The following is a 27,757-nucleotide window of genomic DNA, read 5'->3' as shown; positions in this document are numbered from 1 at the left end:
CCCGGCGCAGCCATCTGCGGACTGTGCGCCGCTGGGTCCAGTCCCCGCTCCGCCCGGCCCCGCCCGGTCCGGCCCGCCGCGCCCCCTACCGGCCCGCTGCGCGCCCCTCTCCCCGCAGCGCCCACGCCATCCGGCGCTCAGACCCGGGCCCGGGCGGCTGCAGGCGTGTGTAAGTCCGGGCCCTTGGAGACGGAGCTTCCCCGCGCGCTAGCCGAGGTGGCCGCACCCAGTACAGCGCGGGCATTCTGTGGGCGCTCAATAAATGCCCATCGGGCCCAGAGCGTAACTGTTCCGTGCCGACTCCCCGGTAGGGGGCGCGCCTCGAAGCCCTAACGCACCGACACGTCTTTGCGCACGCGCGCTCCTTACGGCGGATTTCCCCGCTGCGCACGCGCGTTCCGAGGCGGTCCTTCGCTTTGCGCACGCGCCTTTTACTGTGTCAGCCAGAGGAGGTGGCGGCACATTTCCTGCTAGGCCGGGGGAACGTGACGCCACGCGCAGCTTGATGACGATATTTCGGCGCCGGGTCGCTGAATGGCGGCCTCGGTCCTTAAAGCCGGAGACGCTGTGGTTCCTTCAGGTGAATGGTGGGAATCGCGCGCGGTCCGGCCTCGCGTCCCGGCGGCCACCCCGAACTTCCGCCGAAACCAGCTCTGTTCCCACGCGAGCCCCGGGCCTCGGGCTGGGCCGGCAGGGCGCCGAGGGCCGGACTGCGCCTTCCCGCGCACCTCGCACGCCCCACCCCGGTGGGCCCGCGGTTAACGTTCGCTGCGTGCGGTGGAGGAGGGAGAGTCTGGGACTCAGCGAGCGGTGTGGAGGGAGCGGGGTGGGTCTCGGCCCCGGCCCGACCCGATCCTTCCTCGCCTCCCCCCGGTGTGGGCCGTCTTTGCAGAGCCTCAGTTTCCGCGTCTGTGACTCGGGGGCCCCGGTGCTCCCTTCACGGGGCAGTAGTGAGCGGCAGGCGGAAGCACGCCCCGCTCGCAGCGCGGCCAGAGGGAGGCCCTGGCGAGATTGGTGTTGACGGGGCTGCAGCTCACGGGAGGGACCCCGAAAGCGGATCGGAAGCCGCTCCTGAAGGCAGCGGGTGTGGAGGTGGCGGGATGAAGCGGAGGCTGGGCACACAGCGCAGGCGGCGTGGCGGGGAGACGCTGCCCTCTCCCCAAGGAGAGGCGCTTGGGCGCCTCGGGCTCATTCCTTCAGCCGCTACCTCTGCAAATTTGCTCTAGGCAAGGAGCAGTATTTAATTCATCATCTCTAAAGCTCTGCCCTTAGCAAACAGTTCAGGGTTTTATGTCGCTTTGATCGTTTTGGAGTAGTGCAGTGTTCCCTGGACCACTTGGTTAAGGACTGAAACGTTTTATTTAAGTCATCCTTAAAACTGAAACCCATAGCTAGTTTAATTAGGAGTTGAACAGTCTCAGTGTTACTGAACTCAGACTCGGCTCCTCCCAGCTCAAAAGCCAATACTCCAGAGACAAGTGTTGGTACAAAGGAAAGGTTGCTTTACTCAGAAGGCTAGCAACCGGGTAGAAGGTGGACTGGTGTCCCAGAACGCACTCCAAAGATTCTGCTCAGCCGTGACAGTTTTTAAAGGGAAGAAGGGAAAGAATCTCAGAATCGAGGCAGAAGGTCAAGCTCTGCGTCATTTTCCATTGGGTGTGGACTGGCTGACTCTTCATGAGCTTTCTTCAGATGTTATCTTGCCTGCGTGATCTCCTGCCGGATTGCACAGGGAGAAGCTGGGGGTAGAGAGCTAGTCATTCTTTAACTACTTAATTTTTCATTCCTACTTCTTTTAATCTAGGGAAGGAATCAATAGGTTAAGCAAGGTATTATGTGCATTCAGTAGAGCATATGTCAGGAGTTAGGTTAAGTGTTGCCTGGTGACCTCATTTCTATAAGGTTTGAGGCGAACAGAAATGGGCAAACAGGAACGGGGCAAAGGAGCTGCTTACAGATCCCCACTGTCTGACATCATTCCATTTCGGTGGGATTAGGGGCAAAGGCTCATCTTCTGTAACTTCTTCATGCTGACATAGCACGCAGTATTCTTAGAGTGGAAGATGTCAACATGAGTCTGTGGCATCTCTTTGCTGACAATTTTAGTTGCCTGCTTACTAAAAATTGGGCAGAGCAAGCTACAATTATTTTGATGCCCACAAAGATATAGATTATTATGAGCAATAATGTTAATCTCATTGTCTTGAGGCCAGTTTTTGGAATCGTGCTAGCCACAGATGGAGCAGCTTATGTCATGGCTACTGTCTGGTCATCATGCATTTGGCTTTTTCCCTCTGGTGGCAGTTATAGTATCTGTAAAACAACTCAGGAGTGTACATCAGACACTGAAAGATTCTGTGACTCTCTTGTCCTAATCGTTAGCTGCTTGAGCCTGCTCTTTTGTGACTCAGGGAGACCAGGGAAACTTCAGCTTTTCTACAAACAAGAGGCAGGGGACTTGGAGGGGCCTTTGTACAGGGGTGGGGAGTGTGCAGGTTTCTGCTTGGTTTCATGGGAAGGTGTTCATAATGCCTCAGCTGCCCACCCAGCCTCTCCATCCACATACACTGCCAGTTGCTGCATCAGCACCGTTCCTTAGGCCATGGGCAGAGCTGTGCCAGGAAAGCCATCAGCAGCTCATCAGTGGGACTTGCATACTTCCTCTCTGCTCAGTCCGAGTCTGGATATTTTCAGTTTCTGATTGGGGGCACAGAGAGGTAGGATTCTGGAGAGCTACCCCTGATTTTCTGGTGGCTGTTCAAAGCCTCCATTGGCAAAGCTGGCTCGTCCCCTCCCTTCCTTTTCAGAGAGCACAAGTAAGACAGAGGAGATATGTCCACCTGTCTCTATGGGGGAGTAGTGAGGAGGTCTGTGGGTTTGAGTCTTGGCTCTGCCATTCCCCAGCTGGCGGAGGGCAAGTGATTTTTCTCTCTGCCTCCATTTCCTTATCTGTACTGACCTCGTAGGGTTGTTATGAGGATGTATTTTCTATTCTTGCTTAACAAACTTTGCAGCTTAAAGCTGCATCTGTTGGTTGTCATGGTTATGTGTCAGAAATGCAGGCTCAGCTGGGTTCTCTGCTCATGGTCTCTCAAAGCTGAGATCGACCTGTTGGCCAGCTTTGCTCTTATCTGGAGGCTCTTGGGAAGAATCTGCTTTCAAGCTTATTCAGGTTGCTGGCAGGATCCAGCTCTTTGCAGTGGTAGAACTAAGGTCCCCATTTCGTTGCTGGCTATGAGTCAGGACTGCCCTGTATCTTACGTTCTCACACTTGAGACTTTAATTGTATCTGCAAAACCCCTTCACCGCAGCACCTCGAAGAGTGTTTGAATGACCAGAGACAGGAATCTTGGATGGCTGTCTAGAATCCTGCCTGCCTGCCACCGAGGATTAAATGAGAAATGTATGGAGAACCCTCAGAACCAGGCCTGGCATGTGGCAAGTGCCACACAAGCTTAACCAAGTGTTCCCAAGGGCTCCCTGCCACAGACCTGGCTCCGGGGCTGGACCCTGTGGACGGCAGGCACGTAAGCAGCATTTCTGTAAAGCGTGGGCCTTGGCAGTGCAGTGGTGCTGAGCTGCGCAGATATTCTCCTGGCCTTGTGTGTCTTGTGTGGCAGAGGTTGAGGTTTTGTCTTTGTCTCTCTGCAGTGGTCCTCTAAGACGGCCCGTCTGGACCCTGCCCAGGAGGCTGCCATGGCATTCCCCCACCTGCAGCAGCCCAGCTTCCTGCTGGTAAGTGTCAGCTGCCCGCCCGCGTGCCAGGGTGATGGTTGCTCTGCAGCGGAGGGACTTGAGGGTTTTGCCACTGACTTGAAGAACTGTCCAGTGGTGATGTTTTGGGGGGATGTGCTGGAAATAACACTGGACTCGGGTGAGAACCCTCAGGCTCGACTCTGCCCTCTGTTGGTGCAGGACCTTGGGTTTATGCAGCTGCTGAGCCCTGGTTTTCTCATCTACAAGAGGAGTTGATTGAAATGCCGTTTCCTCAGTCTCCTGGGGTGTGGGGAGGAGCAAGGGAGAAGGATGTACACCCACATTTTCACATCTTGTAAATCCTTACACGAAAGCGAGGTGTTTTAATGACCGTAACTGTCATTGGTGAAAAACGGAAGGAGGCTGCTGTGCTGGGGCACTAGGCCTGCACTTTTTATAAACCTGTATTTGGAAGGATGTTCTTCTTCAGTGCCCCTCTAGAGCCAGCAGATCCGACCCAGGCCTGCACAGCCGGGTGTCTGCCTCTGACCGAGACCCTGTGGACCCCATCCTCGTGTGGAGGTGGCCAGGGCCTTGGATACCCTGGGCAAAGCCTTTGTGGTTAGAAACCTGGCCTTTCCTCCTGATGTTCATCCATGTGCACAGGGCCTTCTTCCCTTTGTGGTCAGAAAAGACGAGAGCTTTCCCTCACCCCTGATCTGGGGTACATTTCCTTCTTGTCCTGAATGTTTTCTGGCTTCTCTGTCACCAGAGTGCTGGCATTTGGCTGAAGCTGTCTGTGGTTTTTGGCCTGCTGCGTCTCTGAAGGTAACAGATAAAGGACGTCTTGGGTCAGAGGGCCAGTGACAACAAATGGTAGCTCACAATCACAGGGCTATAAATGGTGGGTGGTTAGCCCCGGGGGAAACTTCCCATTCACGTGCACACACTCAGTGAGTGCTCTGATCTGTGTGGGGTCCCCCCCTGGCTGCGGGGCTGACCCAGGAGCCAACCCCCTGCTTGTGGATTGGATCCGGGTGGATTTTGTTCTCATGATGTGCAGCTCTCTGAGGTAGCTGGGGTGCCTGACAGAGGGAGCTGGGAGCCAGCCTGGAAAGTCCTGGCCTAGAGAGCACGGGACCCTGGCCTCGCCTAGGGGTGTCCTGTAGGCCCTGGACACACGCACGACCTGATGTGTGAGGTGCTGGGCAGTCAGGCCAGTGCTATGTCTGATTCCTGCCCGTCACTTGGATTACTGTTTGTTTAGTTGTTTTTAAAGATTTATTTATCATTTATTTATTTAATTTATTTTTGGCTGTGTCAGGTCTTAGTTGCAGCGTGCAGGATCTTCGTTGAGGCATGCGGGATCTTCTGTTGCAGTGTGCGGGCTTCTCTCTAATTGTGGCTTGCAGGTTTTCTCTTCTCTAGTTGTGGCGCACAGGCTCCAGGGCGCGTGGTCTCTCTAGTTGAGGCGCACAAGCTCAGTAGTTGTGGAGTGCCGGCTTAGTTGCCCCACAGCATGTGGGATCTTAGTTCCCTGACCAGGGATCAAACCCGCGTCCCCTGCATTGTACGGCAGATTCTTTACCACTGGACCACCAGGGAAGTCCCTGGATTTCTGTTTTGACTCGCACCAGAATATCAGCAAAAGCTGCAAAGCAAATGTGCTCGCTTTATTTTGGTTTTTTGTGTCTCCTAGGCTAGCCTGAAAGCCGACTCTATAAGTAAACCCTTTGCACAGCGGTGCCAAGACTTGGTTAAAGTCATCGAGGACTTTCCGGCAAAGGTACAGTTCTGCAGCGTCTCTTGGAGGCGTGTCTCACACACTCCTGGAAAAGCATTCTCGCAGCTCCTGCTTCCCACCTCTGAGCGCTGCTCTGCGGAGGCCTGACCCTGTATTGCAACTCTCACGTTTGTGACACATGTAAACATGTGACCACGACCACGTAGACCAGGCTTTCTCAGCCGTGGGCCTTCTGTCCCACGTGGGACACTTAGCAGTGTCTGGAGGCATTTTTAGTTGCCACATGGGGTGGTGCTGCCAGCCCCGAGTGAGTGGAGGCCAGGTGTGCTGGCATCCATCCCCCAGGGCACAGCACAGCCTCCAGGACAAAGACGCGTCCACCCCCAAATGTCAGCAGTGCCAAGGTTGAGCCCTGCTGTAAGTACTGAAAGTATGTGTTTACGCCACACCCTGAATTGGCAGAGTAAGTGCGGGTCAGTTCAGGAGGCCTGCCTGGACCGGGAGTTGCCAGCAGATGACAGGAAGGGCTTGCCCTGAGGAAGAACGGATGGTTTCACCCTTTTTAGTAAAGCTCTCTTCGGGTCAGAAGTTTCTGGCATTTTTATTTATTTAATATATTGATTGATTTATTGGCTGCGTTGGGTTTTCATTTTGTGCCTGGGCTTTCTCTGGTTGCGGTGAGCGGAGGCTACTCTTTTCTTTTGGTGCGCAGGCTTCTCATTGTGGTGGCTTCTCTTGTTGTGGAGCACAGGCTCTAGGCGTGCGGGCTTCACTAGTTGTGGCTCGCAGACTCTAGAGCGCAGTCTCAGTAGTTGTGGCACATGGGTTTAGTTGCTCTGCGGCGTGTGGGATCTTCCCGGACCAGGGCTCGAACCTGTGTCCCCTGCATTGGCAGGCGGATTCTTAACCACTGCGCCACCAGGGACATCCCCACTGTGGGGTCTTATCCTCCTCTCTCCCTGCCCGACCCTTCTGCTTGCTCCCTGCGGTAGTTGGGGGTGAGGGCGGGTGGAAGCCTAGAAGCAAGTGGCAAGAATCACCCAGAGCATTTTGAACCTAGTGGATCTGGAAATTTGAACTGCCCCCCCACCACCCCCAGAATTTTTAAATAAACCTTTTAATCATACGCTGGCTTATGTAACGGGGTCAGACATGAAGCAGCCACGCAAGCACAACAAAAGGATCCACAACTGCTCCTGTGGGTGCCACTGGTCCTGCTGGTCTCCGGGCCAGGGAGTGACGTCCTTGGCCCAGAGCCAGCAAGGGAGGCAGGCAGTGGTCCCCAGGAGCTTGCCCAAAATCTCCCTGTGCTGTTGCAGGAGCTGCATGCCATCTTCCCATGGCTGGTTGAGAGCATTTTTGGCAGCTTGGATGGCGTCCTGGCTGGGTGGAACCTCCGCTGCTTGCAGGGCCGCGTGAGCCCTGTGGAGTACAGTATCGCCATGGAATTCCTAGACCCCGGGTAGGTTGGTCTGTTACCCCAGAGGGACTGGACTTTCTCTCACAGTGATCTTGTTTGCAGTCACTTTTAAGGAACCGTCAAAGCAAGATGGTTCACGGTTCATTTGCCCTGTTTTTGTTGTTCATGTTCAGGGGCCCAATGATGAAGTTGGTTTATAAACTTCAAGCTGAAGACTATAAATTTGACTTTCCTGTCTCTTACCTGCCTGTAAGTAAGCTATGGTGGTGAGAGCCAGGCTTGGGGCCGGGTGCCCCACGCAGTGGCTGCAGTGCTGGTGGGTGGGCAGGGGCCTGCAGGGCTGTGACAGTGGCCAGAACGTCATGGTATCTTTTCAGGGCCCAGGAGCCATCACAGATTGGAACTTCAATGTTTTGTTTTTTTTTTTCAAAGGTCATCTGAACTCTGCCAGTGGGAGGGCCTGGTTGGCTCCTGGCTGAGTGGCAGGGCCACGTGACTGGTAGCTTTGTCTTTCTGAGTTTCCAGTCCTGTGGGGGCGAATTAAGGGGTGGCTCACTCATGGGTATGAGAAACAAAGCAGACAGGATCCATCGAGTGCCTGGCTGGGTCAGAGATGCACACAGCTGCAGCCCCGCTGTGGTGGGTCTGTGTGAGGACGAAGGGACAGAGTCTGCGTGAAGCTTTTTTGCACAAGCACCGTGCAGAGGACAGCACTGTTCCCCAGGGGGGTCTGTGTGTTGGGCTCCTCGGCAGCCTTCCCAAGGGCCACCTCTGTCTGTCCACAGGACCCTGTGAAGGCGTCCATCCAGGAGCGTGTGCTCCCCGACAGCCCTCTGTACCACAACAAGGTCCAGCTCCCCGCAACCGGGGTCCTTGGCCTGCACCTGGCCCTCAGTATCCTTTGTCGGCCCCGCGGTGGGGGAGGCCGGGCGGCCAACACAGAGCTGGGTGGGGGGCCCCGACAGCCCTGTCATTTGTCCCCTGACATGGCCCTCAGATCCATTCGAGTATTACATGTTCTTCTTTGCTTTGAGCCTCATCACTCAAAAGGTACAGAAGGGGTGCCTCTGAGCTGGGTTTGCTTTACTGAAGCCCCCGTGCAGGGAGGGGCTGAGGCCCAGGGCTTGTGTCCACACAAAGAAGGGCTGGGCCAGCCGTTGGCCTGCCTTCCTCCATTTCTCCTCCCTTTCCTACCTCCTTTCCCCGGGTCCCCCTCCCTCCAGCCTTTGCCCCTCAGGCCACCCTCACTTAGTGAGGATGACAGGCTGGAGGCAGGCTTGATGGGCCATGTGGGGTGGGCTGGTGCCCTGAGTGGTGGTCAGGGAGGCTTCCTGTAGGAGGTGGCTACTGGTGTGGGCAGGGTGGGGGGATGGGGGTGTGTGTGGGCTGGTCAGGACTGAGGGGTCTAGTCAGGCCCTTCGTGGTGGGGGCTTTTCTCCTGGCACCGCCCTGTGATTGCTGGGTCAGCAGCCTGGGGCGGTGCCCACAGCCATGCGCTCACAGGAGCTTTGCTTTCCAGCCGCCCCCCGGGGCCCTCCACGTCCGCACTTCAGACTGCGCCTACTTCATCCTGGTGGACAGGTACCTGGCGTGGTTCCTGCCCACAGAAGGCAGCGTGCTCCCCCCTCTCTCCTCCAGCCCGGGGGGGCCCAGCCCCTCACCGGCTCCCAGGTGAGTGGCTGAGATGGCCTGAGCCCACCACTAGGTAAGGCCTGGCCCTTCCTGGTTGGAGGGCTTTGCTCATGGGGACAGTGGTGCCACTCCTTGTCTGGAGCACTTGCTTTTTTTAGGCCTGAGATTCTGCAGCCCCAGCTGAGCACAGGCTGGAGGGCGGGGTGAGGGACGTCTCTGAAGCAGGCAGGTTCTGTGGCCCTGTGGACGGGGCCTGGCTCTGGTATGGGAACGGGCCGTGTTCTGCTTGTGGCCGCCCTCTCCACACGCGGCACCCAAGCCCCATGCCCAGCGGTGAGCAGGGTGGTGAGGGACTCAAAGCCGAGAGCTGATTGGCAGCGCTGGGTGATTGGTCCTGGAGAGGAGGGGCTTGTGGGCAGCGCTGAGCTGTGGCCAAGTGAGACTAGCAGGGACCTGTGGACTCGGGGACCAGGCCTTTGCTGAGCCGGGGCCTGTGGTAAAGAGCCGCTGGCACGGGCAGAGCAGGAGGGGAGCGTGAGGCCGGCCTGTCCAGGGGTGAGGAGCCTGTGCTCCTCTGGCCCTTGCCTCACTATCCCCCGCTCCTTCCCTGGAGGCTGCAGCTCTTTCCTATAGGTGCTGTCCCCCCACATCTGCTGGCATGTGCTGTGCCGTTACCCCAAACTCACAGAAGCTCCCAAGGAAAGGGGATGGCGAGGAGGAGTGCGGGGGAGGGGCTGCACAGGTGTTGCTGATGCTGCGGCCTGGGGAGTGGGGGCCAGGGATCTGGGGTTGGGGGAGGACCCAAGTGTGGCCTGGATTCACACCCCCTCAAAGGCAGACTTCAGCTGCTAGGCAGTTTTCTGGGCTGGATTTGATTTGTTTTCACAAAATAATTTCAGATTTTTTGTTTTCACAAAATAATTTCAGATTTTACACATTGCTACATATAACAAAGAACTTTCACAGGCCCTTCATGCCTGTTGATTTCCGAGTTGTTTTATTCTGTTTAATCTGTGTGTGTGTTTTTCCTGGGCCATTTGAGTAAGTTATAGACACGACGCCGTTACCTCTTAACATTTCAGGGTGTGTTTTCTGACAGTGTGTGCATCTCTGTAACTGCGGCCATTCCATTCAAATCAGGAGGCAGTGTTGCTGCCAGGCCACCATCTCATCCCCAGACCCCACTTGGGTTTCACCAGCTGCCCCACTCATGGCTGTCATGCAGCTGGGTTCCGTGCAGGGTCATTTCCCGCACACGGCTGTCTCTCTGTTGTCCAGAAGGTCCCACAGCCTTTCCTGACCTTGACAGCTGGTGTGTGCACAGTGGGTTCTTGGGTGTTTCCCATGATTAGGCCCAGGTTGGGCATCGTTGGCGGGGGCACCGCAGTGGCGGCCGTGGTGCCCATGAGCCCGCTTGCTGGGCTGAGGGTGATGCCAGGTTTTCCTCCTGTAAAGTTAACGAAGGTCTTTGGGCCTCAATTAGTGAACGGGGGACTTAGTGGGAAGATCCACCGAGCCCCCGCTCTTGTCAGCAGTGTCAGCATCCCTCATGGTCTTCATTTCAGCCAGATCCATTGTGAATAGGGTGGTTGGCAAACAACGCTTTTCTGATCTCACCCGTCCTGCATTTATCAGTGGGCAGATGTGGATGGAAAATTCACTCTTCTGTTTGTTTATTCACACATAGCAACGTGGACTTGAGGGTCGTTGGACACTTCCACGGGTTGTACTTGTCGCTGCTGTCCTGGGTTTGAGGCCCAGATTGCTGTGGCCACACCCGTGGGAGCCTGCCGACAGAGATCTTCTTCTGTGTCTCCCTCAGGACGCCAGCCGTGCCTTTTGCGTCCTACGGCCTGCACCACACCAGCCTCCTGAAGCGACACATCTCTCATCAGACGTCTGTGAATGCAGACCCCACCTCCCACGAGATCTGGAGGTCGGAGACGCTGCTCCAGGTGAGAGCCTGGGTGCCTTCTCTGCTTCTGTTTCAGATAAACTGCTCAGCACTGCCCACCCCAGGGTGCAAGGGCCTAAAGACTGCCCCTTGGTCTGGGGGTGGCTGTCAATTGTTAGTGTCTCTGCTGTGACTGATGAGAAAGAATTTGCCCACCTGTCTCACCTCTGTGATACTGGCAGTGTTTTCACCCTGGGACCCCCTGTCCACAGAGTCCTATTTTATTGTGGTGACACGATGGCTGCCCAGCCTTTCAGTTTCCAGTGGCTTGGGTCACCCTCTCTGACCGCTACCGTGGTTTGGGAGGGGTGGATAGTAAGCCCTGCTGCAGCAGCGTGTTTAGGGCACTGAATGGGGGGGCCTCCCCTTGCTCAGCAGGACCCCATCCTCTCCATGCCAGGGGGCCCCAGTGGGGACGGCAGTCCTGTGTGTGACCTTATGCGGCACCAGCAGACCCCAGGCCTGTCTCTTCAGCGCCACCTTGGAGATATTCTGCTATTCTGATGCTGGATTCCAGGGCTGGGTGGGTCACCACAAGCATGGCTTGTTGAGAGCCTGGAGTGTGGATGAGATGGGGTTCTGATTTTATTTGGGAACTGAGGTAAAATACACATAATGTAAAATCTAAGTCTTAACCATTTTAAAGCATATAGTTGAGTAGCGCTAAGTATGTTTACATTGTTGTAATGGGTTTCCAGAACCTTCCTATCCTGTAAGACTGAAAGTCTATACCTGTCAAACAGCAGCTCCTCAGTCCCCCTCCCACCAGCTCCCACACCCACCACCCTGCTTTGTTTCTGTGAATCTGACTCTTCTCGTTGCCTCTGTCAGTGGAGTCACACAGTATTTTTCGTTTTAATGACTCACTGGCTTCACTCAGCATAATGTCTTCAAGGCTCATCCACGTTGTAGTATGTGTCAGAATTTCCTTTTTAAAGCTGAGTTAAATTCTGCTGTGTGTGTTTAACTATGTTTTGTTTATCTGTCCATCTGATGGACACTTGGGCTGCTTCCACCTCTTGGCTGTGGTGAACATGAATGTGCAGTTCTCTCTTTAAGACCCTGCTTTCCGTCCTCTTGATTATCTGTTCTGAAGTGGGATTACTGGGCTGTATGGTAATTCTGTTTAGTTTTTTGAGGACCTGCCATGCTGTTTTCCATGGTGGCTGCACCATTTTTCATCCCCACCAGCAGTGCACAAGGGGTCCAGTTTCCCCACACCCTCGGAACACTTGTTGTTTTCTGGGTTTCTGACTGTGGTCACCCTAATCGTCGTGACTGGTCTGCTCTGCCCTGGTGATGTGGTGCTAAGCAGCGTTTCACGTCCTTGTTGGCCACGTGTGTATCTTATTTGGAGAAACGTCTATTCAGGTCTTTTGCCCATTTCTGAATTGGGATCTACTTTGTTGTTGACTTCTAGGCATTCTCTATATAGTCTGGATGTTAATCCTTTTTCAGATACATGATTTGCAAATATTTTCCCCCATTCTGTGGGCTACTTTTTTACTACGTATGTTGTGTCTTTTGATGCACTAAAGCTTTTAATTTTCATGAAGTCCAGTTTTTTCCTTTGTTGCCCATGGTTTTGGACTTACATCTAAGAAATTACTGTCAAATCCATTGTTGTGAAGCATTCCCCCACGCTTTCTTTTAAGGCTCTACAGTTTTAGCTCTTATATTCTAGGTCTTTGATGCATTTTGAGTTGTTTCTTGTTTACGATGTAGAGTGAGGGTCTGACTGTGCTCATTTGCATGTGAGCACCCTGTTTTCTCAGCAGCACATGTTGAAGAGGCTGTTCCTTCCCTCATTGAATGGTCTTGACGGCCTTGTCAAAGACCTTTTGACCAGCTATGCTCTTTTGCAGGTTTTTGTTGAAATGTGGCTTCATCATTATTCTTTGGAGATGTACCAAAAAATGCAGTCCCCTCACGCCAAGGTATGTTGCTGCCACGGTTTATCTTCCCACCTCCCGCGCTGGCCCTCGTCAGCCTGCTGCTGCTTGTCCTTGATTTCAGTTAGTTTCAAGGACTGGCTAGTGGGACCCAGCAACCTGACATCTCACCTCCCTCAAGTGCTGAGCAGCAGGCAGGTTGTCTTCTGTGCTGGGCTTGCACCCTGGCGGCTGAGGCCCGTCGTCTCTGGGCCTCCCCATGCTACTTGCAGAGCCCTCTCCGTGGTAGCAGGAACAGATGTGGTTGTGGTGCTCGTGTTCTGGGGCGTGGGAGCCGTGGATGCCTTTGGGAGTCATAGCGCCTCCTGCTGTCCTGCTGCGGTGGCGCCCAGCAGACTCTGCCCACCTTGGTGGCCCTGCGGCCCTCCACGTCCTCCAGAGCAGCGGCAGCAGCCCTCCTGGCGGTGGGTGGGGTCTGACGCCCTCCTGGCAGTGGGTGGGGTCTGACACCCTCCTGCATGTGGCCTGGGCTGTCTCCTCCTCCTCCTCTCCTTTTCCTTCTTCCCTTGCTAGGCAGCTCACATGTGTGCAGAGGCCTGGAATCCCTGGCCCCCTCCTGGGGTTGTGGCCACAGGGCTGGTCGGGGTAGAACAGTTCTGTTGAGTTAGGGAGAGGTGCTCAGGTCCACAGCCTGAGTGCAGGACTGCAGTGTGCCGCTTCCGTGCAGCAGTTTGCTCCTTAGACTTTGCTTTTGCCACTGCCAGTCAGACTCCTCAAGGGCTTCCTTAGGAATTAAGAATCTGTGGGTCACATTGGAACAGTGGCCTGTGCCCTTCCCTCGGTGGTCCTGCTCCCCAGCCCAGGGTTCTGCCGCACGGAGGACTGGGATGCAGACCCAACACTCCTCTTAGAGCGCAGGGTGTCCCAGCCTCCGTCCCTGGCCCCGCACAGGAGGAGGAGGAGGAGAGCGGGGGTGGGGCCGGGAATCCATCCTGGGCCTCTCGCGTCGCAAAGTGCCCTCCATGCCCCCGTCTGCTTCCAGAGTGCACTTGCTGCTGCACGTTCCTGCCGCTGCCCGGCGGGCAGGGCTGGCTCCCCTGCAGGGCGCGCGGGGCTTGGTCTCGCAGAGGCTGCTTCGCGGTGTCACCTTCCTGTCTGCACGTCTGTGTCGGGAGCCCGGGGTAGCCCACCCGCTTCAGGTCTTAGCCGTAGCTCTGCCAGCCAGAGGGCCCTTCCGAGCTGCTGGTCACCTGGGGGAACACCGAGTCCATATGGGGAGGGGTCTTCCCGCTCCTCCCCATGGTCACAGGAGGGTGAGGGCTGCTCAGGTTGACTTGGGTTGGTGCGGGGGGGGGGCACCATGAAGGCCCCACCAGGCGCCAAGAAACCTTCTGCCGTTTGCCACCTGTTGAGGCCGAAAAACAAAACCTGAGGAGGCGGGGTGTGTGGGAAACCGCGGGGTCTGCTTCATCCAAGGCCCCTGCCGTCTGTCCAGGCCTGCCCCACACCACGTGGAAGTCCTTGCTGGCCCCACGTAACCCTGGCGTCAGTTTGCCGGGTTTTCTGGGTGCAGGAAGTGCAGCTCCTGGAGCCCCCTTCGTGTGGCTGTGGCCGGGCTGGGTGCAGGCGCATGCACGCTCCCTGCAGGGTGCTCTGGGCCCGGGCTGGGGCCTGAAGGGGGACCGTGGGCTCCCCATTTCCTTGCTGAGTGCGGCCGTGCCCCTTCCTGCCCCAGCCCTGCGTGTCTGGCTGTGCCTGTCTCCCCAGCGTCTGGCACGTTCCTTCAGGCCTCTTCTGTGTGAAGCATGGCGCTGGGGCAGGAGGCGGGCCCTCATGAGGCAGGACGTGTGCTGGGCCGGCTCTGGCTGTGCTTAGCTGCAGGGAGATAGGGTGGAGGTTCTGGTGTTGGGGGCAGACGGTGTGCCAGCTCAGCTGTTACCCCTGGCCTCAGGGTTCCAGCTGCCTCTGGGTGTGTGTGGCTTAGTGTCTGGGGGCTCCTGGTGAGGTAGAGGGAGGTAGAGGTTGGTCTTCCCAGAATTAGAACCAGTAAGTGTTAGCACCACGTTAACCATTTCCAGGATGTGGGGCCTGGTGGGCTGGGAACCAGCCCCGTGCACAAAACCTTTCAGGATGGGACTCTGATTGGGTCTTTAACACCTAGGAATTGATTCCATCATGTGCTGATAAATTTCTTTTCCGGACAACCCAGGAAGTCCAATAAATTACATATTTTTCTCTTCTGGGCAGAGGCCTCCATCTAGAACTGGCTTCTCAAGTTTCTTTACTGAGCCTGGGTCTTCGGGCCTTGGTGACCAGCAGCGTGTCCCAGGGAGGTGGCTGGGCTGCTGACATGTGCTGCACCCAGTGCAATGGGGTCGGGCTGACCTCGGGGGCTGGAGGGGCCTCCCAGGTGACCTTGCGGTTCTGTCCTCCTTCTGCCTGGCAGCTGGAGGATCACGCCTGGGGGGGGTGGTTGGCGTCTCATTGGCCTGATGCTGCTGGGCTGTGATTGTTTGGATTGTCACTGACTTGTGCTTTTGTTTTTTGTTTTTCTTGTCCTTACTTCTGGGCTCTTTCTCACTATTTCTTTCTCTCCCCTCCTCCTCCCCCCGCCCTCTCCTCTCGGCTTCTCTGCTGTTGTCTCTCAGCTGGAGGTCCTGCACTACCGACTCAGTGTCTGCAGCGCCCTCCACAGCCCTGCCCAACCCAGCCTCCAGGCCCTCCACGCCCACCAAGTACTGGCCGCTTTCGTTTTGTTCCCTTTCACCCCCGCCCCATGGTTTAACCCCAGAGCTCATGTCCTGCGCAGTAGCCAGGGTCTGGCTGGGGGCTGGCTGGGGTGACCAGAGACCAGTTCCAAGCACAGCCAGGCCCTTCGGCCTGGACCTGGGTTCAGGGTGTGCGGCCACATGGCTGGGAGTGATGCACAGGATCCCACTGGCTGTGGGGGAGGTCACCGAACCCACCTGGCCAAGCCCCAGGCCAACCAAGGTGTCGAGTCCTCGGGTGTCTTAGGGCTCTGTGCTTAGCCCCGTTCGTGGGGGCAAAGTAGTGTGGCCTTTGCAGTACAGGCCTGGTGCTGGGGACTGACCAAGGATGTGGAGGCCCTGGAGCTCATGGGCGGTGACCTTGTGGGGACTGCCGTCTGCTTAGGCAGGAGTGACCAGGGATGGACTGTGGTCAGTGAGCTGGGTGTTTGGGGCCAACGGCATTGTGAAGTTTGCTGCTCCACGACACGACCACTGGGAAGTCTGGTCAGAGACGTGTGTCTGGAGCTGTGCTCACGGCCAGGGATCTGTTCCCCTCACCCTAGGTGGGGCCACACACCACTGAACTTGAATTTGAGCAGGTGCGGCAGCTGCACTGAGGAGGGAGAGAATGTTCCAGGAGGGGTGCCGAGGGCGGGCCACATGCAGAAGTGGGTGCCACTCAGGCCTGGGCTGGGGAGGGCCTCACCTGGCAAAGAGCAGGGCCCCTGCCTTCACCTCCACAGCGGGAGGCCTGGCCCCGTAAGTGTCCACATGCAGCTGTGACCGGGGGCTCCTGTGGGCATTTGGCTCAGGGAAGGGAGGCACTGGAAGAAAGCACTTTGACAAATGTAGAGAGAAAGTAGCCCAGTGGTGTCCAGTGTGGTTGCTGGGCGTGGGGCAGGGAGTTGGCCCTGCAAACGTGGAGGGCAGGGGTGAGATGCGGTGGGGGTTTCAGTTCCTGGGAACGATAAAGGGGATAGCTCCCTAGGCAGAGTCACGGCCTGGCACAGAGGATGCTCTGTGGTTTTTTATTACTGTTAAGGTATCCCTTTTTTTTTCTTTTTCCAAAACGCTGCAAATCCACCATATAATCTAAAAATAGACACATGCAGAAGGACATTACCCCCCGCCTCCCACCCCAGGCGTAGCGGCCTTGGGGTGTGTTGCATGGGCCTGTGGAGGCATTTCCGTGCCAGGGAGGCCTGTGCAGACCGTGCCCTGGGCAGCGGGGGGGGGCTGCCGGTCAGTGCCCAGCTTCCTGCACGTAGGGCCAGGAGCCGCCTTCACCCCACTTGGCGTTGCTCACCTTGGGGTGAAGCTGCCAAGAGCACTTCCAACAAGTCTGTCGAGGCCCGAGGGCTGGGGGTGGGCGTGGGGAGCAGGCGGCCGGCCCCCAGGCTTCCCCCGTGTATGGGGGGTCTCAGAGACCCTCCTGGCCTTTGTGAACCGAAAGCTGAGCTCGCAGGACTGAGGGCGTTTGTCTCAGAGGCTCCATGAAGGGGGTTGAAGTGCAGGGAAGCACATGGCAGAGCTTTTGCCCAGGTGGCTGTCCCAGGGTGCCATGTGTGGTGCATCCATGAGGGGAGAGGTGGGCACAGCCCAGCACGAGGTACTGACGAGGGCCCTCCCCCCAGGAGTCCTTCATGCCCACCGAGGAGCATGTGCTGGTAGTGCGGCTGCTGCTGAAGCACCTGCACGCCTTCGCCAACAGCCTGCGGCCCGAGCAGGCCTCGCCCTCTGCCCACTCCCACGCCGCCAGCCCCCTGGAGGAGTTCAAACGGTGGGTATGGGCTGTGGGCAGGGGGGCAGTCACCTCGAGCCCTCCTGGGACTGTCTCCTCACTGCCACCCTGGCCCAGAGGTGGGTGGGGTCCGCCTGGCTGCTTCTCAGGCTGGCCTAGGAGAGGCCCCATCTTGCTGCCCCCTCTTCCCCCTTCTTCCCCTGTGGCAGGAGAACAGCAGGCTGCTCGGTGCTGCACCTCACCCCCACCCCACCCCACCCCGGCAGGGCAAGGGCCGTGGCCTGACTCCCAGGCCAACAGGGCCAGCAGAGCTGAGGCACACACAGGAGCCACACTGGATCGGCCACGTGTGTGTGTGTCCCTGGAATGTTCTCTAACTTCTCTGAACTTTGGAATTTCCTCTGAGGAATGGGGCTAAAAATAGGAGGCCTTGCCCCCAGGGGGTGCCAGGCTCCCCTGTGAGGTGATACCCCCTCTCCCACAGGGCCGCCGTCCCGAGGTTTGTCCAGCAGAAGCTCTACCTCTTTCTGCAGCACTGCTTTGGCCACTGGCCCCTGGACGCGTCGTTCAGAGCTGTGAGTGTTGTCCTACGGCTTTTGCCCTGCGTGTGTGCATGAGGGAAGGGAGCCTTGGGGGCCTTCTGTGCTGTTCCGCCAGCCGCGACCTTGAACCCAGCTGTCCACGCAGGGTGGGTTCCCAGCTTCACACAGCTGCCCTCCGCTGCACTCGGGGGAAGCCTGCTGGGTGACCTGTTCTGAGGGGCCAGGCATCTTGAGGGGGCACGGGCTCCCCCTGCGCCCCTGCTCACCTGAGCGCCAGCCACCTGCCCCAGCTGCACGTGTTTCCCCAGGTCCTGGAGATGTGGCTGAGCTACCTGCAGCCCTGGAGGTATGCACCTGAGAAGCAGGCCCCGAGCAGCGACTGCCAGGCCCGGAGTGTGTCAGAGAGATGGTGAGCCCAGACCCGAGGTCCTGCAGGCAGGGGGCCCGGGCCACCCCCTTGTCCCCTGCTGGGACTTGCCCAGGTTCCAGGATTGCTCTCTTGGGGACAACTGGCGGCCTCTGTCCTTCTGTCCCTTTCCCACATTGACTCACATAAACCTCCCCATAGCCCTTCCTAGCCAGCCCTGCAGCGTGGCTGCCCCGCCCCCAGTGGCCTTGTTCCTGGGAATGGGCCTCGTCCGTGGAGGATTCTGTCCTTGGGGCCTCACCTTTGCCCACTTGTCCTGCCTCCTCGTGTCACCCCCGGCCCCTCTGCCACCATTCGTGATACCTGGGGGAGACCGGAAGCTGAGGAGAAGCCCTGATGTCCGTCCGCCCGCAGGGCGCCCTTCGTGCAAGAGAACCTGCTTGTGTACACCAAGCTCTTCCTCGGCTTCCTGAGCCGCGCACTGCGCACGGACCTCGTCAGCCCCAAGAACGCACTCATGGTGTTCCGCGTGGCCAAGGTCTTCGCGCAGCCAAACCTGGCTGAGATGATCCAGCGGGGTGAGGCCCCTGCCAGCCCTGTCACCCGTGAGCTCGCGGGGGTTGCGTGTGTGCCCCACAGGAGGGGAACGGAGCCCTGAGCCGCATCCCCTGGTGGCTCGTAGTGGCTTTGGGAGGCTGTGGGCTGCTGTTGGGCTCTCCGCATAGCTACTCCCCTGTGGAGATGGGTGGGGGTGGAGGGACTTCCGGGAGCTGGGCCTGCGCCGTGCGGTCACTGCCCTCGGGGACCTATGGTGGGACCCGATGTCCGTGCTCTTGGAGCCGCAGCCAGGCTCACATCCTGCCTTCCAGGCGAGCAGCTGTTTCTGGAGCCCGAGCTGGTCATGCCCCACCGCCAGCACCGGCTCTTCACGGTGCCCACGTTCACTGGCAGCTTCCTGTCGTCATGGCCACCAGCCATCACCGACGCCTCCTTCAAGGTGAAGAGCCACGTGTACAGCCTGGAGGGCCAGGACTGCAAGTACACCCCAATGTTCGGGCCCGAGATCCGGGCACTGGTGAGTAGTCGGGGCCCTCTGGGCTCTGGCATTTCACACCCCTTCCCTGTCTTGTTCAGTGGAGTCTAGTTTTTTTCTGATGATAGATGTACCCTCTTGGAAAGTGCACCTTAGTCCTTAAAACTCATTTTAAGTTTTCCATCGTGTGGAAGCTACCCCTGGGCTATTGGTGCCATGTCCCACCCACCCACCCACAGGTTTTACGTCTGGCTCAGCTTATCACACAGGCCAAGCAGACGGCCAAGTCCCTCTCTGACCAGCATGGGGAGAGCACGGCCGCCCGTCCCTTCCTGTCGTGGCTGGGCTTCTACCCCGCGGACACCAATGGCTCCTACCCAGGCAATGACCTGGATGAGATGGGGCAGGACAGCGTCCGCAAGACGGATGAGTACCTGGAGAAGGCCCTGGAGTACCTGTGCCAAGTGTTCCGGGTACGCCCTTGGCCCTGCTCACCTCCCCCAGGTGTCACGTGCCTGGGCCCCTCGTTGCCGTTTGAGGCCCAGCGGGGGGAAGGCCTCCCTCCACCTTGGAAGTGACGGCAGGCATCTCCCCAACAGCTCAGCGAGGCCCAGCTCGCCCAGCTCACACTCGCCCTGGGGACCCCGCAGGATGAGAACGGGAAGAAGCAGCTCCCAGACTGCATCGTGGGGGAGGACGGACTCATCCTCACACCCCTGGGCCGGTATCAGGTGAGGCCCACATCCCGAGGGGTCGGGCTCTCCAGGGCCCTCTGGGCAGTGTGGCCATGGCTCCCGGGGGCTCACCTCCTGCTGCTTCCAGATCATCAACGGGCTTCGGCGCTTTGACATCGAGTACCAAGGAGACTCGGAGCTGCAGCCCATCCGGAGCTACGAGATTGCCAGCCTGGTCCGAGTGCTCTTCCGACTGTCCTCCGCCATCAACCGCAGGGTGAGTGTGGGAGGGAGGGCCGCCCCCCCGGCCCCGCCGGCCCGCGAGCGGCAGATGAGAGTGGGGCCTGTCTGTGCTCTAGTTCGCAGGTCAGATGGCGGCCCTGTGTTCGCGGGCCGACTTCCTCGGCAGCTTCTGTCGCTACCACCTCCTGGAGCCTGGGCTATCGGACAGGCGCCTGCTGAGCCCCGTGGGGCGGGGGCATGCGGCCAGCCTTGCCCGGGGCCCCCGGCTCAGCCTGCGCTTCCTGGGCAGCTACCGGACGCTGCTGGCCCTGCTGCTGGCCTTCTTCGTGGCCTCTCTGTTCTGCATCGGGCCCCTGCTCTGTGCCCTGCTCCTCGTGCTGGGCTATGTCCTCTACGCCATGGCCATGACACTGCTAACTGATCAGGGCAAGCTGCACCAGCTCTGACTGCAGGCCGGCCACCACCCCCAGGCACCAGGGAGGCCACTCTACACCCAACACCTGTCACCTTCGTACTTCCAGGGGGCGTTTTCTTGCAGCCCTGGAACCATCTGAAGAGAACCTGAAAAGCGAGGGCAGGGATAGGCAGAGAGGTAGCCACACGGGGCGGGCAGCCTGCCGGCCCTGGGCCTCCCCGTTTCCTCAGCCAGAGGGCCTGCAGGGCGACGCCTTTCTCTTCCTCAGCGTGTGAAGCTCAGGAGTTGGGCCTCCCCGGATGGCCTGCGGCCTCTGCCTTTGCCGCCCTGGAGGTGGGCGGTGAGACCCCAACATGGGAACCCAGCCTCTGGCTCCAGAGAATAATCGGGCCCTAAAAGAGAGCCCTAAGAAAATTAGACGATGGTTCTCTGTTTCATGATTTTAAACCTGATTTTGCTGCCACGTTTGGCAAAGTTAGGGCCACTGTATTTTCCCAGTAGTTCCAAGTCTGGGCCATATGCCTGCTTTTGAGGAGAGACCCTCTGAGAACACAGATGCCCCCAGGCCACAGAGCAGGTCGTCCGGGCTGTCACCACCTTGTTCCCTGTGGGTGGTCTACAACCAAAGATGGTCAAAAGCATCATTTATATCTTCAGTCAAATCAAGCACTCAAAGACACTGATTTTTTGGTAAGATTTAAATATCCAAAGTATATGACAAATGCGAGTTCACTGTCAGAAATCCTCACAGCACCTCACACGCGTTTCATTCTACAGATGACGCACCAGGGAGAACTTTTCAACCGAGATTTTTAAAAGCCTTAGTCTTTGGTGTATTTTTTTAAGTTTTCAAACTGTAAGTATTGGGCTTTGTATTTTGATGTAAACTCGGAGTAGTGGCATTTGGGGCCTGTGACCAGTAACCAAACCAAACTTGTAACCGACCATGGATCTGAATAAACCTGTTCTCGGTCCTGAGTCTTGTGGTGCCTGGCCCCGCCCCCAGGGTGGCCTACTACACGGGGTCCTCTGCACACTCAGGGGCTGCGGAGATGCCACTGGGCACCCAGCGTCCCTCACCATGGGATTCCTTTGGGCAGATGCAAACACGGACGTGGCTGTGATGGGACAGGGCAGCCACTGGCAGGTCTGAGATGCGAGAACACTGCCTACAACTCAGTGGGGCAGACATGGTCTTCATACTAAGAGCTAGGATCCTGGGACCCGTGTTGCAATTTCTGTGGCTTCTGCAGGGGTGCGTGTGACCAGGGAACCGAAATGTACTCACCAACCACATGGCCTAGCCTGAGTGTTAAATGTCCCCCTTTCCCTGGGCCAGGCAACTGCTGTGGTCAAATTCTATGGAAATAGGAAGTAAGACAGAGTTTCTACAAGTTCACATTGATAGATTACGGGCTTTTGTTAACAAACTTTGTGAGATGATGGTCTGGGGTCTGCCATCCGTGGCACCGGTCCCTGATGACGCCTCTTTTTGGCCTCCCCTGATGGACATCCGCCTGCCTGCGAGGGTAGGACCTGCCCCCCCACAATCTCTCCAAGGTTCTGCTCGCCCCCAAGCCTCACTTCACCTACACACCCATTAACCATAGAACAGCCACCTACTGTGTGCCACCCTCAGCTGTGCTGGGACACGTGAGGGACCTCATGGTGCAAAGTCCGGAAGTCAAAGATCGAAGCAAACACTAAGGTCAAGGAGGGGCCAGCAGACTTAACTGGTGGCGCACTGGTTAAGAATCCGCCTGCCAATGCAGGGGACACAGGTTCGAGCCCTGGTCCGGGAAGATCCCATTTGCTGTGAAGCAACTAAGCCCATGTGCCCCAACTACTAAGCCTGTGCTCTAGAGCTCGCAAGCCACAGCTACTGAAACCAGTGCGCCTAGAACCCGTGCTTTGCAACAAGAGAAGCCACCGCAATGAGAAGCCCGCACACCGCGATGAAGAGTAGCCCCTACTCGGCCAGGGTGCCAGTGGTTGGGCCTGGGGCCTGGTTTTGGGGAGGGTGGTTTGGGGCCCATGGTGCTCAGTGGCTTGCGCCCAGGGAGCTGAGCGGATGAGGGTGATGGGGACCCTACCTTCACGATGACCCCGAGTTAGTTTGCGGGGCTCTAGCTGCAGAGTAGAGAAAGGCATGGATGGAGCAGAGGCAGAAGTGTCACTGAGCCAGATGCTGAGATGCTGAGGTTCACAGCAGAGAAAAGAGGCTGCCTACCCAAGGGCCGAGGACGGGTATTTACAGGATGAGGCTGAGGCACAGGAGGTGGGGAAAGGTGATTGGAAATAAGAAAATGGTGAGGCAGCCGTTCTGTGAGGGACACAGGTTCTGAGGGGCAGTGCCTGGCCTGACGGCATAGGTGGAAACTAAGTCCCGTGACTAGTTTACAATTAAATTCTGGTTCCCTTCCTTCCCGGCTGCACCTACATGGTCACGTTTGCCTCATCAATAAAGAGCAATGCAGGTCAGGTGCCTGGAGCCTCAGCTTCCCAATAAGCATCACGTTCACGTGCCATTCTGAGTCATCTTCCGGGGCAAGATGGCCTGTACAGGTTACAGAGACAGAGACGCCCAGGTCACAGATGATTAAGGTGATGAACCCCAGCCCCTCTATACGTCCCCTTTAAAAACCACTAAGAGGCCACGTTGCAGTGGGTCTGAGGCCTGCTCCCCACTCCCTTGTTCGGCACCCTGCAAACAACATCCTTAGTTTGCTGCAAAGCCTGCCGTCAGAGGTTGACTTGCTGCCCACAGGTACATGAGCCCAGTGCTCGGTTTCAGTTGGAGGGTTGGTGGTCCTAACCACTCACCAGCTCAGCTCGAACTGGACACAGCTGATACCAAGTTCCTGAAGCAACAACTCAGGCAAAAGTCTTACCGTTTAGGCTCCGTGCCACTCAGAGGATACGCAAATTTTCATAAAAACAATTCAAGCGATGCTGCAACTAGAGAAAGCCCGCACACAGCAATGAAGACCCAGCGCAGTCAAAAAAATAAATTTTTTTTAAAAAGCAGCTGTTGTTAAAAAATTGAAGTGAACTTGGTCGGGGAAGGCAGATCATAGGTGGATTGGATCTAGCTGATGCCAATCCTCAGGGCCCTTGGTTTCAGAGCTGCAGCAGTGGAAAGGTGGCGGGCGGGGGGGTGGGTGCTCTCAGCTGCAGGGATGGTACTGGGGGATGGGGCACATCTAGGGGGGACACATCCGAGGAGAGGCTGCTGGCCCGGCTCCCGGAGGTCAGGCTGAAGATGGGGGTTGTCTCCGTGTTTGCCCTCACCTCACCGAAGCCTCTGGTGGTTTATGCCAACTGCCCAACCCCTCAACTCCCCCAACACCCCGATTTTCACCCTCTGGCCACCACCCCAACCGCTGCCAAAGGGTCAAACCTGGTTGCCTCTCAGAGCCCCTGGCTCTGGCCTCCTGGCGGCATCTCCCAGCCCCGCAGCCCACGCTGGACTCACTGTCCTTCATGACCTGTTTCCCATGAGGTATCCAGTAACATCCAAGCGTCTGTGTCCTACAGAACGTCCTCCGGAAAGCTTGGGGTTTGTGTATCTGAAATCTCCAACAAGACCTGAGCTTGGGGCAGCCAGTCAAGAAGGAGCTGCTGACTCAGCTGGCCCCACCACCCGGAAGTGGCCTCTGACGTCCCCTTCCAGCAGGCCAGGGGTTTCTGCTGGGCTCTCAGGTGGTCTCTGAGGGTCTGCACCCCCTCCCTCCCCACCAGGGGACCCCCACCCCCCCCAAGCCTCCCCTTCCCTCCACCTCCCAGGCTGGACTAAGAGCCCCCTCTGTACTCACCCGCCCTGGTCCACAAATAAAAGCAAAGAGATACTTCTTGTCACTTGTGTGATGCTGGGCACTTCAAGATGCTGAATAAATACTTGTGACTGATTCTCCGATGTGTATGTTTGCTCCTTGTGGACAATTATTGTACTTTTTCTCTCCAGCAGTGAGCAAGCACATAGTAGCTGCTCAATAAATAACTTATTTTACCTATTACATACACATCCAGCTCCTCACATCTCAGGAATCAAAATATGAACTATTGGATAAATTAATTTGTACATGAGCAGAAAAGGATTAGGATAGGAAAAGGTGCTCTTCAGTCTAACGTTGAACAAAAACCAACGAGGAAACGTGTGGTCACTGTGTTGAAGGGACCTGTCCAACATTCAGATCATAGACGGATGTATAAGAAAGGGCTAAAACTAGAACTGTCAAGAGAAAACACAGGAGTAAATATTCATAACTGTGAAGTACTAATGGTTTTTCGGATATGACACCAAAAGCGCAAGTGACAAAAATTCAGAGAAATGAAAACATGTACAACAATATACGTGTTTTCCCATCATATTACTTTTTTTTTTTTTTTTGCGGTACGCGGGCCTCTCACTGCCGCGGCCCCTCCTGTTACAGAGCACAGGCTCCGGACACACAGGCCCAGCGGCCACGGCCCACGGACCCAGCCGCTCCGAGGCGTGTGGGATCCTCCTGGACCGGGGCATGAACCCGTGTCCCCTGCATTGGCAGGCAGACTCTCAACCACTGCGCCACCAGGGAAGCCCCATATTACTTTTTTTTTTTTTTAAACCCTTTTCTGCACATTGCTTTCCCTGTTCATAAATTGGAAATGTAATAACACTTGCCTTGACAAATTTATTTCAAGCATGAAATGAGATAATGCACAGGAACTCTAGGCTCTTATATGACTGCAAAGGAGTGGAGGGTGCCACATCGCAGCCCTCAGCTGTGGCTGAAAAGATAGTCATCATTTCCCATGTGACACTTGCTTACTTAAATCAGCAGGTAATTCCAATTCTAAAAATCTCCCTGTTAATTGAAGCACATCTTACGGTGCTGACAATTGGTGCAGCAGCAGGAGCCTCCTCTCGGACTGCACACCTGGCCCTTACTGTCACTGGAACAGTCAGCCTGTCCTTGACTTTGCCCTGGAGGGTTAGGATGGCCCAGGAGAGCAAAAATAGGATGAGCCCAGAAAATACTGTGTAGCAATAAAAAACAAAGGCAGGCAGCTCATGGAAGCAACCTAAATGCCCATCGACAGATGAATGGATAAAGAAGATGTGGTACGGGGCTTCCCTGGTGGCACAGTGGTTGAGAGTCTGCCTGCTAATGCAGGGGACACGGGTTCGAGCCCTGGTCTGGGAGGATCCCACATGCCACGGAGCAACTAGGCCCATGAGCCACAACTACTGAGCCTGTGTGTCTGGAGCCTGTGCTCTGCAACGAGAGGCCGCAATAGTGAGAGGCCTGTGCACTGCGATTTATAAAATTGATGACTAATAAGAACCTGCTGTATAAAAAAATAAAATTCAAAAAAATAAAAATAAAATGCTAAAAAAAATAAAATTAAAATAAAAAACAAAGGGAGGAACTCATGAACTCCCTGGAATGTTCTCTAAGACCTGCTGTTAAAACATAAACCAGGGACTTCCCTGGTGACGCAGTGGTTAAGAATCCGCCTGCCAATGCAGGGGACATGGGTTCAATCCCTGATCTGGGAAGATCCCACATGCCGCGGAACAACTAAGCCCGTGTGCCACAACTACTGAGCCTGGACTCTAGAGCCCGTGAGCCACAACTACTGAGCCCGTGTGCCACAACTACTGAAGCCCGCGCTCCTAGAGCCTGGGGTCCACAACAAGAGAAGCCACTGCAATGAGAAATCCACGCACCAGAACGAAGAGTAGCCCCCGCTCGCCGCAACTAGAGAAAGCTTGCACGCAGCAACAAAGACCCAAAGCAGCCAAAAATAAATTAAAAAAACCAAAAACATAAACCAAGTTGCAAAGCAATATGTCTGTTATGATCCCATTACATACACAGAAACAGTTGAAGGCCACTGCAGACAAATGAGTCCTACCCATAAGTGTATGAGTGTAAGTATGTAAACACAGAGAAGGCTCAGGCAGTGGCCATGCCTTGCTCGTGACAGGGAGCAGGGTGGACTTAGATTTATCTGCATTGTTCGAATCATTTCTACCGAGGAGGATATACTTCTGTCCTTGACTCCATCACATTTGTCTGTTTCTCTGCATGTCTGGTATTTACTAGTGTAATTCAGACCTTGCCGATGATGTGTCATTGAGACTCTGGGTTCTGTTATCATTCTCTGAAGAGTGTTGAATTCTGTTCTCTAGACAGTTGAATTATGGGAAGATCGCCATGGACTTGTGGAGACTGGGCTTTAAGTTTTATTACGGCAAACGTATTTTGATTTTTTTCTTTAGTCTTAGTGCAAATCCCTTATTTCTAAAACACAGTCTTTATTCCCAAAATGTGGCCCTTTGGGGCCAAAATGGAAAACTGAGGCGTTTACCAAGCTTCTCTATCAGTTTCCAAACTCGGTCTCCCCTGGAGTTAGGCCATTTCGGCCTCCAGCTCTGTCTTGCCCTGGGACCTTTGGAATCTTACCCCTACATGTGCATTTCAGGCCAGCCATGTACTTGAAGGGGGTTTTATGGCCCCAAACTTCCCAGCCCCTCAGTTTGCATCCTTCGCCCTCTCCAGCCGATAAGGCTGTGGCTTCGTGTTCGGGTCTGGCTGATCAGGAGACCTCAGGAGAAAACAGCCGTCTTTCAAGAGCTGCCTTCCTCCAGTTTCTGCCTGCTTTTTGCTCTTCTCCAGTGCTTTCAGACAGCTGTTTCATGTATTTTGTCCACATTTCATAAAACACGAGGGTTCTGCGATTATTGCAAGTGGAAATTCTACCTTTTGATTTTTGAATCAAAATCTTACCATCTAAAGTCGTATCATCTTGTAATTGTATCATCTATTCAAAAAGTGAACTATTAAAACACAACCGGTGGGACTTTCCTGGCAGTCTAGCGGTTAAGACTTCTCCTTCCAATGCAGGGGGTGCGGGTTCAATCCCTGCTTGGGGAGCTAAAAGCCAACATGCCTTGAAGCCAAAAACCAAAAAACAGAGACAATATTGTAACAAATTCAACAAAGACTTTAAAAATAAATGGCCCACATCAAAAAATATTATAAAAAGCCAAAAAACCCCACAAGCAGTGAACAAAACTAAATACTAAGACTTGTAAAGGCAGACGATTCTCTGTGGTTTAAGTCAGAGAATGCCATCCAATTAAGTCAGGTGTATCACCCAGGCCCCGCCCCGCCGCACACCTTGTCCGGGGTACCCAAGCCTCGCCCCTCAGGCGCCCCGCCCCGGCCCCGCCCTGTAGCACGCAAAGCCCCCCTGCCGGCGCGCCCGTTTCCATGGCGACGCCGGGCTGAGCGTTGGTAGACCGGCCAACGAGTGGGCGTGCATCCGCAGCGGAGGCGGCTACATGAGCGCGGCAGGGGTGGCGGCCGGGCTGCGGCCCCCCAGCTCGGGGATCCCGGGCTCCCGGGGCGCGTCGCGCCCGCGCCTGCCCGCGGTCCCTCCGTACCCCGGGCAGCACGGCGCGCCGGTCGGGCTCAGCGAGGCGCAGAAGCGGGCGCTGGACCTGGAGAAGAGGCTGCAGTTCCTGCAGCAGCAGCACTCGGAGACGCTGGTCAAGCTCCACGAGGAGATCGAGCACCTGAAGCGGGAGAACAAGGGTGAGGCGGGCGGCGCCTCAGACGGCGCCCAGACGGCGCACGAAAGCTGAGGGAGGACGCAGGGCCGC

The 27,757-nt window shown here is 56.3% G+C and overlaps 3 protein-coding genes and 1 long non-coding RNA gene across 12 annotated transcripts in view; 2 read left to right on the top strand and 2 right to left on the bottom strand.

Moving 5' to 3' along the window:
- MZT2B (mitotic spindle organizing protein 2B) overlaps nt 1-244 on the bottom strand; it is a 6,340-nt gene extending 6,096 nt beyond the window's left edge. Inside the window, exon 1 of the mRNA XM_024763676.1 lies at nt 90-244. Within this exon, the coding sequence (XP_024619444.1) occupies nt 90-244 (155 nt within the window). The remainder of the gene's footprint in view (nt 1-89) is intronic.
- Nucleotides 245-448: 204 nt separating this feature from the next.
- Nucleotides 449-21,081, top strand: SMPD4 (sphingomyelin phosphodiesterase 4). 9 transcript variants are annotated; one of them, XR_003005751.1, is made up of 22 exons: nt 483-580; nt 3,312-3,527; nt 3,652-3,735; nt 5,396-5,482; nt 6,760-6,902; nt 7,034-7,109; nt 7,646-7,754; nt 7,858-7,910; nt 8,380-8,531; nt 10,315-10,447; nt 12,312-12,383; nt 14,987-15,073; nt 16,723-16,868; nt 17,314-17,404; nt 17,680-17,780; nt 18,153-18,343; nt 18,608-18,813; nt 19,011-19,244; nt 19,371-19,502; nt 19,594-19,722; nt 19,805-20,793; nt 20,881-21,081. XR_003005751.1 is itself a non-coding variant. In XM_024763748.1 (21 exons), exons 2-21 carry the CDS (start codon nt 3,402-3,404, stop codon nt 20,132-20,134), a joined length of 2,655 nt encoding a protein of 884 aa, XP_024619516.1. In that variant the 5' UTR covers nt 483-580; nt 3,312-3,401; the 3' UTR covers nt 20,135-21,081. The 9 variants fall into 9 exon arrangements, 8 of the variants coding, with proteins under 8 accessions (XP_024619519.1, XP_024619518.1, XP_024619516.1 ...); XM_024763748.1 differs by having other exon boundaries at nt 18,153-18,316; nt 19,805-21,081; XM_024763746.1 differs by having other exon boundaries at nt 19,805-21,081.
- Nucleotides 20,131-23,811, bottom strand: LOC112412207 (uncharacterized). Its single transcript, XR_003005752.1, has 3 exons — nt 22,544-23,811; nt 21,392-21,462; nt 20,131-20,249 (listed from the first exon to the last, which is right to left on the bottom strand). It is a non-coding gene; the product is annotated as an uncharacterized LOC112412207 (long non-coding RNA).
- Nucleotides 23,812-27,334: 3,523 nt separating this feature from the next.
- Nucleotides 27,335-27,757, top strand: part of LOC112412153 (coiled-coil domain-containing protein 74B-like) — a 4,786-nt gene continuing 4,363 nt past the window's right edge. The window contains 1 exon segment of the mRNA XM_024763675.1: nt 27,335-27,724. Within this exon segment, the coding sequence (XP_024619443.1) occupies nt 27,437-27,724 (288 nt within the window). The 5' untranslated portion in view covers nt 27,335-27,436.

This window comes from Neophocaena asiaeorientalis, unplaced genomic scaffold (assembly GCF_003031525.2).
Source record: "Neophocaena asiaeorientalis asiaeorientalis breed wild unplaced genomic scaffold, Neophocaena_asiaeorientalis_V1.1 scaffold110, whole genome shotgun sequence".
Lineage (NCBI taxonomy): Eukaryota > Metazoa > Chordata > Mammalia > Artiodactyla > Phocoenidae > Neophocaena > Neophocaena asiaeorientalis.
Note: the sequence above shows the minus strand (reverse complement) of the source record. Positions and strands in the feature narration are given on the sequence as shown.

Bases quoted from the DNA above. Each gene is read 5' to 3' on its own strand.
- SMPD4 (XM_024763746.1), top strand. From the start codon at position 3,402: ATGTATGGAGAACCCTCAGAACCAGGCCTGGCATGTGGCAAGTGCCAC. The intron at 8,532-10,314 runs GTGAGTGGCTGA...TGTCTCCCTCAG, and splicing joins AGCCCCTCACCGGCTCCCAG to GACGCCAGCCGTGCCTTTTG. The intron at 17,405-17,679 runs GTGAGTGTTGTC...GTGTTTCCCCAG, and splicing joins TGGACGCGTCGTTCAGAGCT to GTCCTGGAGATGTGGCTGAG.